Raw genomic sequence first — 16,658 nt, 5'->3', positions numbered from 1 at the left:
TTATTACTCTACTGGATTATCCTGCCTCTTTTAGTCATGTCTATTTAAATAAAATTATAGGTCCAATAATCTCTGTGTCTATGTAAGTGTGGTTTGGGCCTCAACAAAACATTAGCGTTATTATTCAGGTGATTTTGCCTATAAAATACCAGAAAATATTCTTATGAATATTTTCATATTTTCATATTTTCCCACACACAAAAGTAACGTCTTCAAATGTCTTTCTTGTGTGTTGACCAACCATTCCAAACCCAAAAACAGCTGTTCAGTTTACTGTCATGTATGTATGAGAATCAAATCATCATACTATGAGTTAAAATTATTAAACAGCCTAATTTATTTGATTTCATTTTATAAAAAATACAGTGATTATGTTATCAAAATGTATATGTTTAACATTAGTTGGTGACCAATGTTTTGTCATTGTATCTACTTATCAAAGCAACTTTTATTGTTTTTAAAACTTAATATGTAATAATACAAGTCATTTAGAGCACAGTGGTGGAGTGGTTAGCACTGCCATCTATAAAGGCCCCAGTTCTGATCCCTGCTGCTTGCAGCATTTCTGTGGGGAGTTCCCATGTTCACCCTGTGCTTGTGTGGGTTTCCTCCAGTTTCTTCCCACAGTGCAAAGACATGCATATTAGTCTACATGTCTCTAAACGTCTACATATTTAATGCACCTACTTTCTAATGTGAAACCCTTTATAGTATTGGTTGTTAATATTTTCAAGGTTTATTAAAAATAACCTTGGGTGCCTAAGGTTGTGAAAAATTCCTTAAAACCCCATATCTTTTCAATGTGGCATTAATGCAGTAGTAAATGTTGAATTTTATATATCTGTAAATGGATTTTTATTCAAATTGTTCATAGTTTGACCTCTTACTTCTAGAGCTGTCCAACCTGGCAAAGAGTTTTCATAACCCAAATTTTGTTCTTGTTAACATATCTGATCTATACAACTCCATCTACAAAATGTTAATATTTATTACCAATAAATACAGACAACACAAGTTGAGTTTCAACAGTTTATTATGTTGAAAAAGAAGAAAAACGTCATGCACAGATTATAATTAAGAGAATTGTTTAAGTGATGAAAATTATTTAAAAATATTGTGCATACAAATAAAAATAATTTTAACATATATAGTTCTGCAATATAATGCTTTATTGTTTGTACCGATTTTACAAATGAATTATAATGTAAGACTTTCAATACTGTCACAGACCTGTTACAATTTGATATTCAAAATGAACGTCAGTTACTTCCCTCCATTGAGTTATCTAGTCTGGTATAACCAAACTGCCCTCGAACTTCATCATCTGCCACAGTTTTATTTTTAGAAGACACTTAAGTAAGTGAAATTATTTCAGTTACAAACTGAAACAGATCTGTGCTGTAGCAGCTGATCATTAGCGAGGCAGAGGGAATGTACCACTGATAAATAAATACTTAATTTTTCTTCCAACAGAAACAAAACACATAAAACATTATTTATTAGCAAAAACAAATAGATAACACCAGAACAAGGAGTGTCAAATCACACAGTACCTTCAAGATGTATAGATCTGATAAAAGTTAGTAATTTGATGTTTTAGTAAACTGATTGCATCATGGTAAACACTGGTTAGCATCTGTAGGCTCAGGAACTTGCTGCCACTATTTGAAGGAGGGTAAATTTGGCACTTTTATGCTGATGTCACCAATGTTGATGTTTCTGGGCATTTCTGGGAGATTCATGTTCTTTACAGCTGATACGGCACGAGCAGGTGCTCCTGCAATACCCGCCTACACACACACACACACACACACACACACACACACACACACACACACACACACACATTTACACAGACACACACAAGGAGGGTTCATAAGATTAGTTATTCAAAAACATACTGCAGATAACAACACACAAAACAGTGAACTTGACTGGACACACAGTGCGAAACAGAACTAGACAAAAACAGTCAACTGCTGACAAAATGCAAAAGCACTAACACCTACTAAGACAGACACTATGTGCAAATGTACATTCAGATGCCATATGCACATGCATTATTTGGTTCTATAATAATTTACATCACAACCAGAGCCAATTATGAATCAACTGTAAGGGCATACTGTACTAGACCATTTAGTCATTTTGATGTACTCAGCAGTACTGGACATTCATCAAATGGACAAAAGGCAGCATTACTTTGGAAAGTGAACCCACCAGACTCTTGAGGACCAAAAAGGGTAAAAATGCAGGGAGAGAATTGGGTAAAGCAGAAAAATGGATTTGGATATGAAGACGGATGTTTGGATAGATAGGTATGTATAGAATGTGTCAAAGTTTTTAAAACATCAATTATTTAAGCCTTAGCCAAAATAATACAAGTGATACAGTACATCTAATGGGATTATTTACTGGGAAAAACTACACAGGACTGTAGTTAGCAGTTTTCTGTTTGTGAACAGAGGACCAACAATATTGTGCTATTTTTTCCACCTATAGTGACATATGGTTGATTGAAAAGTGGCTGATGGCATACTGTTTCACTGGTATGTGAAAATTTCTTAGTGGTATGCCTCAGGTTTTCCACCAGCACAGGGTACACTATTTCCTAATTGCAGATGCTGCTTAAAACTGGTATATTATGCCACCTGTGGGTCAAATATAAACACAGGTTCCTCCCCCTGATGAATATAAATCTATTGATTGAAAAAAAAATTTCCATTTAGAAATATACCGATACATTTCGAACACTGTATCTTTAATCATTACCTCAATTGACAATCTAGCAATTAATGGATGAACTGCAAATCTGTGATTCAGCCTTGGGCAAAGTAACAAAAGTGAAAACTACAACTAGCCTTAGCCAGCCCAGCCATCGTAGCCAGTCGGACTAGCCAATACTATAAATATTCGGCCACCAGGTCAGTTAAGTATCTTTTTGGTTTGTTGTATGTACTGAATTAGCACATATAAGATGCTGGATTCAGCATACAATGCATATTGCATTTTTATTCAGTAAAAAAGTGCCAGTAATGCTCAATCTGGTTCTCCGTTTATTACAGATCTAACAGCATTTTGACTGCCATACTAAAAGAGAATGGTCACATTACATTTCCAATAATATCCAAAATATAATAATAGTCAAATTGTCTTACAGTAGTACATGTCTACAATGTTTATATTCATCAGGTCGACATGCATTACTAATGCTACAGTCTTCTGTCAGTTACTGCTGAGCCATGTGAGGTGCTGTAAAACTGTATAGTGTGAAACTGTACCTGTTTTAAGTGGCATCTGCCATTAGGTAACAATATAATTCGGTGGAAATTATGGAGTAGTGAGTCTGCATGTGCTACTGAAACAGAAGCAGGATGCCATAAGCCATTTTTCAGTGCTGCTGGTTGTAAGCCCATTAGTACTAAACTACAATGGTATATCTATTCTCAGGGCCAGAAAAGGCACTTTCACTCTAACACAATGAATCTCAATGTGAAACGGTACAAAGGGTCAAATTAGGTTGGCCTTTTAGAACAATGCAACATATCCGTAGAGTGAATGCTTTGATGTTTTCATCTCAAGTACGAACAAGCATTTGAGAATCACTGTGGTTAGAGATCCCCTGATGGAATCTTTGGCACACAGACCCAAAAATGACCAAAAAGGTTTTAAAAGAAAAAAAAATACATTAAATTAAATAAAAACAGAACACTTTTGCCTTTCTCAGCAGCACATCTAAATGAATCATTTAGAGAAATGACAAACACACACACAAAAAAATGTCTGGATTGTAGATTTATCAACTCTACTTATTTTCACAAGGTCTTTTCAATGAACCATTTGTGTTATGGACATTCCTCCCTCTGCCAAGAATCAAGGAGACTTGTGTTAGATGGAAAAATGACATTGGCACGTTAACACAGGAATGGTGATTCAGCACATGGGCTCAATTTTCAGGAGTCAGACTTGAGATACTTTTTGCTTCGCACTGTGTCGCCTGGAGACCTACCATGCAAGCCCATTATATTATGGGGGTTAAATGAAATGATGGGTGACTAATATGTTCAGAAATAGAAACACCGGCTGTGTAATACTCAGTGGTTTGCCTCTCTGCTCTATGTAAAGCCGGAGAGGCTTTTAAAAGCTCTAGCAGTACTCAATCTCTTGTCTGTGAGGGGTATCAGTAGATTCATTTAAAAATACAGGTTGAGACAGTTTTCATCTTTGGTTTAAAACAAATCAAATGTTGTATAGAGGGAGAGACCTAAGGGAAATCTTTTTGGCTTCCTTGCTGAGAGTTTGGCAGCAAGGAAGCCAAGTCTCATGTCTATCCAGTAAATATGCATTGCCAGCAGCCAGTTAGCTCAGCTTTTCATAAAAACAGGAAGTTAGAGGTAGGTTTACTAAGCCCTAAATTTCTCTAAATACCGTGCTGTATCTAGGGTTTGTTCAGTTTATTCAATCTTGACATCCTGGAGTTTTCCTGAAGCCTAAATTGGCAAATTGCTGTTAAACTTCAGCCTTCATGCGTTTTAAAAATAGGAAACATTTTATTAGTGAGACTTAGAGGCACTGGTTGACAGAGTCTGTTAGCATTTAACAAACACAAGCCAGTTATTTCTTCCTGTTTACAATATTTATGCTAATAAAAGATCAGCTGTGTGTTCAGCTGTGTATTTGTCGTGCATCAGTTGTATCAATCCTACCTTTAAAAGGTCTGTGTGGCGGTTAAAATGTTAGGTCACATCATTAAATTATGGAACTTTAGTGTGCAGTCATTCACTTGACCTGTCTTTTTGACTCACTGGTATCTATCGTGTCAACCAACTCCAACAAGGAAGCAAAGTATTATCCCTAAAGTGCTAGTCTTCCTAAACGCTATAATTAAATAAACGGCCTCATTTGAGGACAGAGAAACCTTGATTGTCTCAGTTAGTGACAAATCGCCCAAAGTTTTGAAGCAGCTTGAAGAAATGTTAAAGAAATTCAAAGACATAAGAGATTACATATCTCACCTAGTCTACATAGAAAGCATTTCAGCCACATTTTTAATCATGCGTCTCATGTCACAGATATGCCATTATTTTTAATCAGTCCAGCTGATACACAGCCTACGTGTCAGCTCATGTGTCTTGTGCAGGTGTCTCCATTGGGTTTACCACCCCCGTGCAGTGTGTGTATGTTACTATTTAAAAAGCAAAATGTCAACATTTTGGGTCTGCGATGAAAGATTCCTAGGATATGTTAGTGACATCAATTCACTATAAAATGGAGGGCCAAATGAAGAGACTGAGGGGGAGTAAACTTCAGTTAAGGTTACAGCACTTGGTTGTAAATTTAGCAGTACCTGTGTCTACCTGTCCTGCCTGGTAGACTGAAAGATAAACGTCTGTAAAGAGAGAGAAGAATGGAAAGAACTAGACAGGGTCAGGAAAAAGAGGAATGAGGAATGTTAAAGCAGATTAAAGTAATTACAGTTTATCTCCACAGAAAAAAGAGATAGGACCTATCATAGACCACATCTATACACTCAAAAGTGTTTGTAAGCTTCTTCGCAGAAAAATTTAGATTATTGAAAATAAAATACAATATTAATTTAGAAAAAAAAGACATATCCCCACTTAATCAGCCGTGGTAGAAGAGTTGCTTTTCTTTTTCCCTAGAGCTGGCTTTATAATAAACCAGTGTCATTTTAAACTAAAAAACACGCATTGTGGTCTAGGGTAGGTCCATGAGGGAAGAGACAGAGCAGCTCCGATGATTGTAGAACTAAGACTCTGCTGCTTACAGAATATTAATATCATAAAAAGGATTTTGTCAGGTTAAAAGCACACAATGCAGCTAAGATTATTACAGAAAGTATACTTTGTTTTCACTTAGACTTCTTAATTACAGCAAATTTGTAAATCAAACCCTCTCTCAATGTTTCTCATTGAAAACTATAAGAGGACCCCCAAAAACCTTGCCTCACTATTTAGACATTATTGCAGCCCATTGTTAGCAATTTAACAAACAAAGCCAAATCTTTAGTACAGTTTAGGTTTAGTAGAAAAAAAATACACATTATGCAAAAAAGAAATGATTTCATGGAATTGTCTCTGGCTGTCTGTCTAAATAAAACTTTCCAATAAGTAAATGAAGGTTTATATGCCAGCAGAAGCTGTATGGAAAACAAAGCAATGTCCTTGCAAAGAGCAAATATCTGAGCAAGGACACTGGCTTAAAGATGTTACAAAACACATTTGGAAAGCAGTTACTTCAACATGGACAGCATCTTATATTCACATTCTATTATCAAAAATAATAAGCATGTAAAAACACAGACTAAACCAGACTACTATCATAAGTATATGACAGATTTAATGACCACAGAATCTGGAAATGCATTGAAAAAAAAATGGCACACTTAAGTCTACAGAGTAATGACCAAAGTGATGACTGTGATACTGTATTTACACTTAGAGATACAGTGAGGGAGAGAATATGTTGAGTACTGGTCTGCGTTGAGAGCAGTGCAGTGCAGTGCAGGAGAGGCCGAAAAAAGAGCACAAACACTCAAGAGTAGGTAGGGAGCATCCACAAGGTCACCAGAGAGTAGCATGCAGGGTGCAGCATACACACATGCCTGCATACTGTAAACAATACCTCAGAAGATGGAGGTAGAATAAAGTCATACATACAGTGGACGGGCAGAGTCGGGCTTACCTCAGACTTCTCCATCTTGTTCTGAGCATCCACCTGCATGATGATTTCATTCATGTTGGTCTCCAGGACCATCCCACCCATCACCATCTCTGCCAGAATGTTGTGGACCTGAGAAAAGTAGGAAGTGTTAATTTCATTATGCACATTTTTGGGCAGTCAAAGTGAAAATATACTGTATTCATAATCTTATATTCAGTTTCATATCTGCTTACAACATTTACTTTAGCATTACTTTGCAATACATTAATTTACCACTCATAAATGTTAAACACAAGGACTGAAAGTAGCCAGCACATATAATAATATTTAAAACCTGGCTTGTTGGTGTGGTATAATACTGTAACAGATGAAATCAGAACTGCATGAAGTTCTGACTGTGTAATACAGACTAATAATTGTTTTTATTATCAATGAATATATTATTAACACAATTAAAAACTGAAGCTATATCAACTGGCTATTTATTCTATAAATGTATATAAATAAAGATAAATAAGACAGTAATAGGGTTTAGATTGTAAGTTTTCAAAAAAAGTTTTTTCTGCCCAAGCAACTGCTAAAACATGCTCAACAAAATGTTTACTGATATATATGATAAAAAGTGTTGAAGACTACTAATAAATCAACTAGTCCTTAAGCAGCATACTGCATCATATGTATTGTTGTTTAACACCAAAATTGTCCAGTCATTGTACAGAGCAAATATGACTAAACTGCAAATTCTGGGAAGTCACATAAATTCTGTTGATGTCACAAAAAATGAATCTGTTACAGCCGAAGGCAGACAGAAATCAGATAAAAGTAACAAAAACATGAATCAACAATGGCTCAGGCAAAATATTGCAACTATCTGATCTGGTCATTTAGAAGCGTAAGATCAATGTTCAAGTGTTATTGTATATATGTAGAATTTAGGGGGTTTTTCTACCTTGTCTACATGGAAAATTAGGTCAAGCTCGCAAACATTCTCAAAGCATTTGTCCAGCGTTTCCACAAATACCTGAAACAAGACAGAAATCGATTTTTAAAACAGAATTCACAGATTTTGACAAAAATGTAAATCCAGAAGGATTTCTTGGCCTTTACCTGGATTAAGTCTAAAATTCCTAGTTCACTTTCTGAAGAGTCCACACAAAACACAAAGTACAGTGTGGCATAATGTCTGTAGATCAGCTTGTAGTCTGATCCTCCAATCAACCTGAAACAGAGAGAATAAGGAGACATAACAGAATATTCATAGTTTCTCACACACACACACACACACACACACTTAGAATTTCATAAAGACTAAAAGACTCCCATTCCTACAATAATCTCCTATTGTGAAACAGACACAAAATAGATTAGGTTTGTCAGAACTTTAAAAAAAACATTTTTTACCCTGAACTTGATCTGAAACAAATAGCATGTAAAAATGTTGCAATACAGAAAAAGATACCAGTATAATATCTCGAGAAACAACAGGATTTTTTCAATCAGTTCAGTGTAAAGATGGGATAAGAGAAGATATGGCACGATACAGAACGAGGTACATGTTAATCTGTTGGTGGGTTAGGTAAGACCTCATTGCGTGTTACACTCAGCCACAGGAAATTTCACAACCCCAATAAAGAGCAGTCACTTTAAAGTGATTGTGAATACTATCATACTTGTATAAATCCTTAATGTCAAGTGGTCATAAAGAATTTAGTTTCTCACAATTTATAGGACAAAGATTGTTGAGGAGGAAATGGTGCAATAGTGAGTGTAAACCGTGAAGTTTCCTCAAGCTAAAATTAAACCCAGCTCCTCATTCATAAATGGTAAATGGTCAAACCCAGTTACTATCAATTGTCTGTGACAAAGCTGTCTGAAACTTACAGTATGACATGAACTCCTGCAATGTGGTGATCTACTTCACTGTTTACTTTCACTTCTTTTTTAATTCTGAGACACAATTACTTGCAATCAGACATTATAACTTACATTCCACCTTCGAGGAAATTACAGACATTCTCATCTCTTTTTGAGACCAAGTGGAAGGTTTCCCTGATGATCTGTTGCTCTGTGTCTTCACTCTGCAGAATGAATGAGGAAACAAAGGCTGTTAAACAAAGATGAGATGGTACATAATGTGTTGTTTGTGCACTTAATTGCTTCCAGTGAGTCATTTAATTACTAGAAAAGAGAAGACAAGAAGAGCTGGCAAATAAATCAACATTTCCTCTTGGCTCGCTTTTTCCTGTATGTGTTGGCTCTAAGTGAAAAACATCATTTTTATCATAATCCTTATCTTTGTCTTATTTAAAGTACACCAGTGTCCACAGGCAGCATAGGCATTGTACATGCTGAACCAAGGCAGACTCATCTTATTTTTTCCTAATGCATGAGATTCTGTTTAAAGCGTAATGCATGTTTGGATGAGTTCAACAAAGGGATTTACATCCAAAGATTACCCAGGTAAAAAATCTCAAACTTGATCTGGGGTTCTTAAAGTGCAGGTTTCTGCAGAAAGCAACAAAAAAATGGACTAAGATTAATAAAATATGCAGGCCACAACAGTTCAGTGAGTACAAGGAGAGGAGAGGGTGTCCAGTACGCTGCTGGCTGGAAGGCCAAATCAGTCATGTGACTTGTAGCATGGGACTAGCAGAGTACATTTTAATTACATCATCACAAATAAGCACAACAGTAAGAATGGAAAACAGCAGCATCTTTTACACAGTTTAAATCTTTTTTATTAAGATCTTTAATGGACTCAGTTTTCCCAGCATCCTTCTCTGAACGAGTTTTACCTCATTGTGGGAGCCATCACGTGCCAAATTCAAGGGCATACAGGTGACATAATAGTCAAGACACATTCTGTAACTGGATCTTTGGTAGTGTGCATGTTACTCTCTATCATGTTTCATGTCAGTATAGATTTTATTTGGAGCATTTTATGACTTGGACAGTAGATCATTCAGTTACAGGTGTCCACAAGAAGAGTTTTAAATTGTTACATCTACTTACAACTACAATAAACTACGCAGTCATGTTGCCTAGAATTTCACACTTGTTTTACAATTTGATGATTACACAGGTTATATTTTTAGCACAGAAATTTACATTTCTAACACCATCACTTCCTGTGTATATGTATTTATTTATTTTTTATAAATGTGACCACTGTTGTCCATGGCACCATAAGCACTGTAATTTTCATCTTTCACTTTCCTGCTAAAAATCAACAAACGATGACTAAATTCTTAGCACCTGAAAGCAACTTCTTATTAAAGCTGTAGAAGCAGAAACTTTACAGTAATACTCACAACTGTAAGTCATTATGCTGCGGTATTAACGTACAGCTTTTCTACTCTTAAGACATCTTATATTGTCTGTACGGCATCTAGAACGAGCTAGGTCCAATAACAATAAGTAAACTAACAGCAAAAGGCTGTTTTCACAGCTATGTGTCAAATAATACATCTTGCCAGCCAGCAAGCAAACACCTCTTTTAATGCAACAGATGGTGTCTCCATACATATAATCCAATCCATTTGAGTACACCCTCCTGAATTACTAATAAACCCATGTCCATCTCAATGAGGAGATTATGCATCACAGAAACAGAACATGCAGGCCAACTCTGCACTGGGGTTGCAAGGCCTATTTTTTATTGTTAACATATTTGCTTACTTTTTTTGCTGGATGGGGGATTTAGGTCAATAAAATGCTTTTTTTTTAATTATTTTTTATTTTTATGTACCCATCATATTCCTACATCTCAAATTACACAGCAAATAGTCAGATTAGAGAAGTTGCACAAGCTACTGGACAGTTTTTGCCTTTCAATGATGCAATAGGTTATAGGTTGCCTGTTTTAAACAGTTACAATCAATGGTGAATCAGTTGTGGAAATACGGTTATGATAAAAAATATTTTGGTTTTCAAAACTTCCTAGCACTCTATAGGGCAACTGATTAGTTAAAAATTAATTCTCAGTTGTGTTTTACTAAAATCCAAAGATATGACGTCACACAACACAAAGGCAATCAGAAAATATTCACATTTGAGAAGCTGCTAGGTGCAACTTAGAATTGTTTGTTTTAACAACAGTACACTGATTATTCACACTTCCTATTGTGTCAGTGACTAAGTAAATCAACTAATCTGCTCTCGCCTTACCGGGCACCGGCACAGATATGAAATAGGAGGCAGGAAGCCAACTTTGAGATATTAATCCAATAATAGGAACAAAACAACCTTGCTTCCTTACAAGCGGTCACCTGCTACCTGCTGCTCATTTATTCACTGTTTTCTGACAGAAGAGGCAGGAGATGACAAAAAGCTAAATTAGTCAGTAGTAGTGAAAGATTGGAGTGAACACGAGTCGATCACAAGGGCGTTAGTGAAACCATGTGACGAAAACAGTCCGGTCGCTACAGCTGGGTTCAGCATGAGAGCGGATTCAGACATGGACACAAACCCAGTTCACAGAGGCTCGACAGGAATGTGATAGCACCGCTTCGGCTCGCACACCTTGAATTATTCATGTTTTTAAAAATAAGACACCATGGTTTACACCCTGACCAGTTTGGAACCACAAGTGCAAACACCTTCATGTTCAAATTGCTCACACTTGTCTGTTTTGGTTTATTGCACGACAAGACAACGTGTCTTTATATGAAACGCGCGGATTTCTTTCTCTTTTTTTCATGAACAATTTTCGTCCTAAAAAAAAGCCGGCACTGTCTGCAAAATACGGAGACAAAAAGCAGTGAGGAATGCTACTCACATAATGCTCGTAGAATTTAGAAAGCCTTGGTTTCCCGTGGTTGTTGAATATTAAAATGGCTTTAATCATGACTGTAGCTAAACGGAGGAAGACGGGGGAACTGAGAGCGATCAGTCTTTGAAAGACTGCTGCCTGTTAAACTCCCGTGAACCCAGATCAGACTGGGATTCAGGACTAAATCCCGTCTCAATTTAATATTAATACGCGACAGTCGAGATACGAGCTACACGCTGCTGCTGCTGCTACTCCATCGTCTCTTTACGGAAATATTCCACGTCAAAGAACCAGTCATGCTCTCCTCCTCCTCCTCCTCCTCCTGCTACAGCAGCCGCGAAGGTACAAACCTCTTCTCGTCCGTCCAGTCTGTAAAACCGAGGCTGCTACTGGGACCAATCATGCGTTGGCATAAGACCATTCAGGCCCTTTCGGTCCGCTTTCTTAACTGTTTCTTTCACGTGTATTTTGTACGTTGGAATGACTTTGAAGGAAATAAACACATGGGCCTACATGTATTTGCCCATTGACTGCCCATACATGAGCTGTTTGCTCTAAATATCTCTGAGGTGTGTCTACAATGTGAATGGAGTCCACCTTTGACAAATTGAATTAAAAAGATGTTTAGAAAGGCAACATTTATGTACACATGGTCACACAATTAACACTGCACTTTTATAGCTCTTTGTACACCTGTATAAGGCAATTTCGAAAGATATGAATTCTCCCAGTAGCACAGGGATTTTGAAAGACCTTTATTAAGGAGGTGACCTACAGTAATAGAACCTTAGAAGAAGGGAGAACACATGGCTCCACATAGCTCTGTCCTTGAGAGGCCCAGTGCCTGGCAACAGGCTCTTTTCATCCAATCTGATGACACTTGAGAGGATCTACCAGGAAGAATGGAATAAAATGTCCAATTCTGGGTGTGAGAAGCGCCTCGATTAAGTGTACAGGCTCAGGTTAAATCCCATAACAATTACTCCAATGCCCTGCTGACAGCGCTACATGCTTCCACAATCAAACGCCGCCAGATAATCCAAAGTGCAGTAGTACGTCTCATTTTTGATCAGCCAAAAAGGATGCATGCCACACCACTCTTCAACTCGATTCAATTCAATTCAACTTCATTAATATAGCACCAATTCAAAACAAAGTCATCTCAAAGCACTTCACAGAATAAAGTCAAGACTAAAGTCAAGCCTAATGGAAGAAACCCCCAGCAGAACCGTGCTCAGGGTGGTCAGCCATCTGCCACCTGCCGGTTAGGGTGAGTGGAAAATGGAGAGAGGAAAGAAAAGAGCAACAAGAAGCGACAACCAAACACTAGGCAGGTTGGTAGGACCAGTAGCTGCACACTGGAAAACACATGGCTCTAAAGCCGGGAACACCTGCAGAAAGGGACAGAGAGAGGGAGACATAGAGGGAGAAAGACAACTACAGGAGAGAAAGACACAAAGGTAATGTCATGCAGTGCTGGCATAAATGCAGGGTGAGAGGAGAGGAGAGGAGAGAAGGAGGAGAGAAGGAAAGGAGCTCAGTGCATTGGGGGGTGGGTCCCCCAGCAGTCTAAGTCTATTGTAGCATAACTATAACTAACTATAACCTTTATCAAAGAGGAAGGTTTTAAGCCTAGACTTAAAAGTAGAGAGGGTGTCTGCTTCCCGAATCTGAACTGGGAGCTGGTTGTGGAGAGGAGAGGAGAAGAGGAGCTTGATGGCTAAATGCTCTGCTTCCCATTCTACCTTTAGAAATTCTGGTATCCACAAGTAGGCCTTCATTCTGAGATCGAAGTGGTCTACTGAGTAGATATGGTTCTAAGAGGTCTTTTAGATATGATGGAGCTTTACCGTTCAAAGCTTTATATGTAAGGAGCAGGGTTTTAATTTCTATTGTACTATTGCTGCAGCATTTTGGATTCATTGCAGGCTCTTTAGGGAGTTACTGGGGCACCACACCAATAGGGAATTACAGTATTTCAACCTAGAAGTAACAAATGCATTGTTTAGTTTTTCAGCATCACTTTGAAACAGGATGCTCCTAATTTTGGCAATGTAAGGTAAGGTCAAGTTAAAGTACTTTATTAGTCATTATACATACAAGGTGTACAACAAAATTACAATGATATTCCACAGGTGGAAGAAGGTTGTTCTAGAGCTGTGTTTGATATGTGAGGTAAATGACAGATCCTGGCCAAAAATCACGCCTGGGTTTCCTTAAAGTTGTACTGGAGGACAAAGCTATGCAATCTATGCCCTATTCAGATCTCTGCACTGGCTTCCTGTTTTTTTACACACCAGGTTCAAAGCTCTGGTTCTATGGTCTACAATCCCTTCCATCCACTATGCTTTGTAAAATAAATGGCATCTGGTGGTCCCATCACCACACAAAGCTGTTATTACTGTCTACACTGTACCTGTATTTAAAGTCTGAATACTACTGTAACATTAAAAACAATTCTTGATGTTTTTTTACAATGTCATTGTGGGTTTTTGGGTGTAGAGAAAATGGCAGTTTTCAATTTCATAGAAATCTACAACACAATCAATTGTGCAAAATGTGAAGGGTTCTAAACACTTTGTGAAGCCACAGTATGCAGACTATATGTAAATAATCCTTCATAGGGTGTTTTCAGCCTTGGTCACGTCATAGTTTCCAGTTTTTTGTTTTGAAAAACGTAAGTGTGTGTTTGGGATCATGGTCTTGTTTTAGATTTCCTCTCCTAACACTTACCTTTTTATTTAGTATTTGTGTATTTGCACTCACAGTGCCATTTACAAATGTCATCTACTCTACTCTACTCTACCCTCCAGCATTCATGCAACTCCATATCACCACTCTCACCACCACATTTCACAGTTTCACTTTATGCACTTGCTGCAAACCATATGACATTTTACAGTCTAGTTTCCATGTTTACCGTGTGGAGATGTTGCATTAGAGAGAGTCCAGGCCCCGACTGGGACAGCTGTGGTGTTCACAGGTTCCTTAAACTTGTTCAAACATTAAACTGCTGGAAATCATAGGTGCAATTACTTTTGTGCAGTAAAAGACTTCACAGAAAAATAATATAAATACTGTAAACTCATTTCCCTCCAGGGATTAATAAAATGGTAAAGATGGTTGTTTTTATTAGAACATATTTAGAACAACTATTATGTTTGTTTTGAAACAGGAAGAACACAGCAGTATTCAGTTTGATGTCATGATTTTGTGGGTCTACCAGGTCTCACTGGTCTAGTCTGGAGTCCTGTACCTCACTTTGTTAGTATTTGTGATGTCAGCCATTGTAACTGTTGATGCCTAATTGGTGGGTACAGTTTTCACATTCAGGAGCATAATTATGGTTGTGATAACAACTAATAACAACCATAAAAAAAGGGGGGCGGGGATAACTCACAAAAGAACTGTACAGGCAGGGGCATGTACATTTATTTGTTATATATATATATTTCACATACTATGTTTGTATATGTTTAAGTGTAGAATGCAAACTGACTCTCCTTTTTACTTTACAAAAATTATAATGAGAAAAAAAATAAAATAATACCTTCTGGGTGTTGACATGACTCTTCTGCACAGTTCAACAGCATATAATAGCTCACACCCCATGAAGTCAATGTAGTCAGTACCATCTGAGATACAGTTTTTGTATTTCTGAAATTCATAGATTCATGCAAAAACAAACAAACAAACAAACAAAAACATAAACCAGTACATGTAATTGTGTCTGTTGGTAAAGATTCTCAGTCATCCATGTGTGGTTTGTGTCTGTTTTCCAGCCAAAAAAAACTTCTCATTATTATTATTATTATTATTATTATTATTATTATAAAGCTATACCAAAAGTTTACTGTACTGTTCTGCCCTGAAAAAGATTTTACCATTCAGATCAGTAACTGGGTAAAGTCTGTTTTTAACCACAAGGTGGAGCTAAAGTACATGTAGTATTGCTGATGTGGCAGCTCAGAGGGAAACCTGGCACAGCCTGGGATGAAAAGAACTTTCTCATGGTGTCTGCAAACCTAAAATCCTGAAGTATCATTGTAAACCAGAACAGATTCTCCTTCGCCAGACTGACACATGTTGGACTCCAAAGAACATCCCAGCTAAAGCATAGTTTAGAGCCCAACTTGTAATAATTGGTATCATTCAGATAATTATGACTTATCCATTTCTCAAGAATGTAAAAGTAAGACGTTCTTATTTCACAGTCTCCAGTATTCCTGAGCAAAGCGTGCACGACCAAGGCTCAGTGCTGTAAGTTGCAACTCAGCACACTTAGTGTATCTGCACTGGTGTTTGATATCTTCTGAACAACCACGGTTTAACAACACCTAAAAACAAACACTTTGGACACTGTATTTGCATCATATCTGACCTATACTGTTCTTTTTTAAAATCATCTAAACATGTTTTGTTTCTTCATAACAACCAGGATGATGCTGTAAACAGTGTTTTTTAAAATTATTCAAGAAAATGAACTGGAGCATCCTATGTTGTGTCTGACTTGTCTGCATTTCGATTTATTATTAATTACATAATCAAGCACACAGACCCATACATGGGCTGACAAGTAGAAAGTCAAATCAAATGCTCAGATTCCCTCATGCTGTTTACTCATCTGAGGCTGAGATAAGAAAGTGGAATGTTCATAGTTTAACCGAACCCAAAGCCTTAAGCCTTTTCATTTCAAAATGAGACCTTTTAACATATGTTGCTGTCAATCTGATGCTTTAAAAATGTTTACTTTTTCTATAATACTTGAATATTTCCCCATCAAAATTTCACTTAGTTTTCACTTAGTTTAATAAGTTCTTCAAACACCCACGTGATGTCATCCGGGGAAATTAAACAATCATAAAATTGTACTATCAGTAAAATCATTGTGTTTTCCCTTTCCCCTTTCCTTGACATATCTTAATGAGCAGCAACTTCAGTGTGTTGGATTACTTATTAAATTTGTTTTTTAGAAATTGCAAACAATTTAGTCATAATCTGTGAAGATATTGCAACCAAAACATGACTGAATAAATATCCAAAGGATATTCTATATTCAGCAGAATGGCAAACGAGATCTTGACTTTGTCAAACACAGTGCTGATACGAGTCACTCTTTAGTCTTCGGTTTTGTTTTCAGTCCCCACTTGTTTATGTGCCTGTGGTCTGCACACACCTTGGAAAATGCGTTGATGACCAATTT

At 37.1% G+C, this 16,658-nt stretch overlaps 1 protein-coding gene across 2 annotated transcripts; it reads right to left on the bottom strand.

The window, feature by feature from the left end:
- Nucleotides 1-1,015: 1,015 nt before the first annotated feature.
- Nucleotides 1,016-11,768, bottom strand: ap3s1 (adaptor related protein complex 3 subunit sigma 1). Of its 2 annotated transcripts, XM_067521788.1 has the most exons (7): nt 11,462-11,768; nt 8,671-8,762; nt 7,792-7,903; nt 7,634-7,705; nt 6,706-6,813; nt 5,348-5,389; nt 1,671-1,790 (listed from the first exon to the last, which is right to left on the bottom strand). In XM_067521788.1, the coding sequence occupies exons 1-6, from the start codon at nt 11,528-11,530 to the stop codon at nt 5,354-5,356; spliced, it is 489 nt and encodes a 162-aa protein (XP_067377889.1). In that variant the 5' UTR covers nt 11,531-11,768; the 3' UTR covers nt 1,671-1,790; nt 5,348-5,353. The 2 variants fall into 2 exon arrangements, with proteins under 2 accessions (XP_067377888.1, XP_067377889.1); XM_067521787.1 differs by lacking the exon at nt 5,348-5,389 and having other exon boundaries at nt 1,016-1,790; nt 11,462-11,763.
- Between the last annotated feature and the right edge of the window lie 4,890 nt (nt 11,769-16,658).

This window comes from Channa argus, chromosome 11, assembly GCF_033026475.1.
Source record: "Channa argus isolate prfri chromosome 11, Channa argus male v1.0, whole genome shotgun sequence".
Lineage (NCBI taxonomy): Eukaryota > Metazoa > Chordata > Actinopteri > Anabantiformes > Channidae > Channa > Channa argus.
This window is presented reverse-complemented; position numbering and strand designations above follow the sequence as displayed.

Bases quoted from the DNA above. Each gene is read 5' to 3' on its own strand.
- ap3s1 (XM_067521787.1), bottom strand. From the start codon at position 11,530: ATGATTAAAGCCATTTTAATATTCAACAACCACGGGAAACCAAGGCTT. The intron at 8,763-11,461 runs GTGAGTAGCATT...TTCATTCTGCAG, and splicing joins CTAAATTCTACGAGCATTAT to AGTGAAGACACAGAGCAACA. The intron at 1,791-6,705 runs GTAAGCCCGACT...GTGTGTGTGTAG, and splicing joins ACAAGATGGAGAAGTCTGAG to GCGGGTATTGCAGGAGCACC.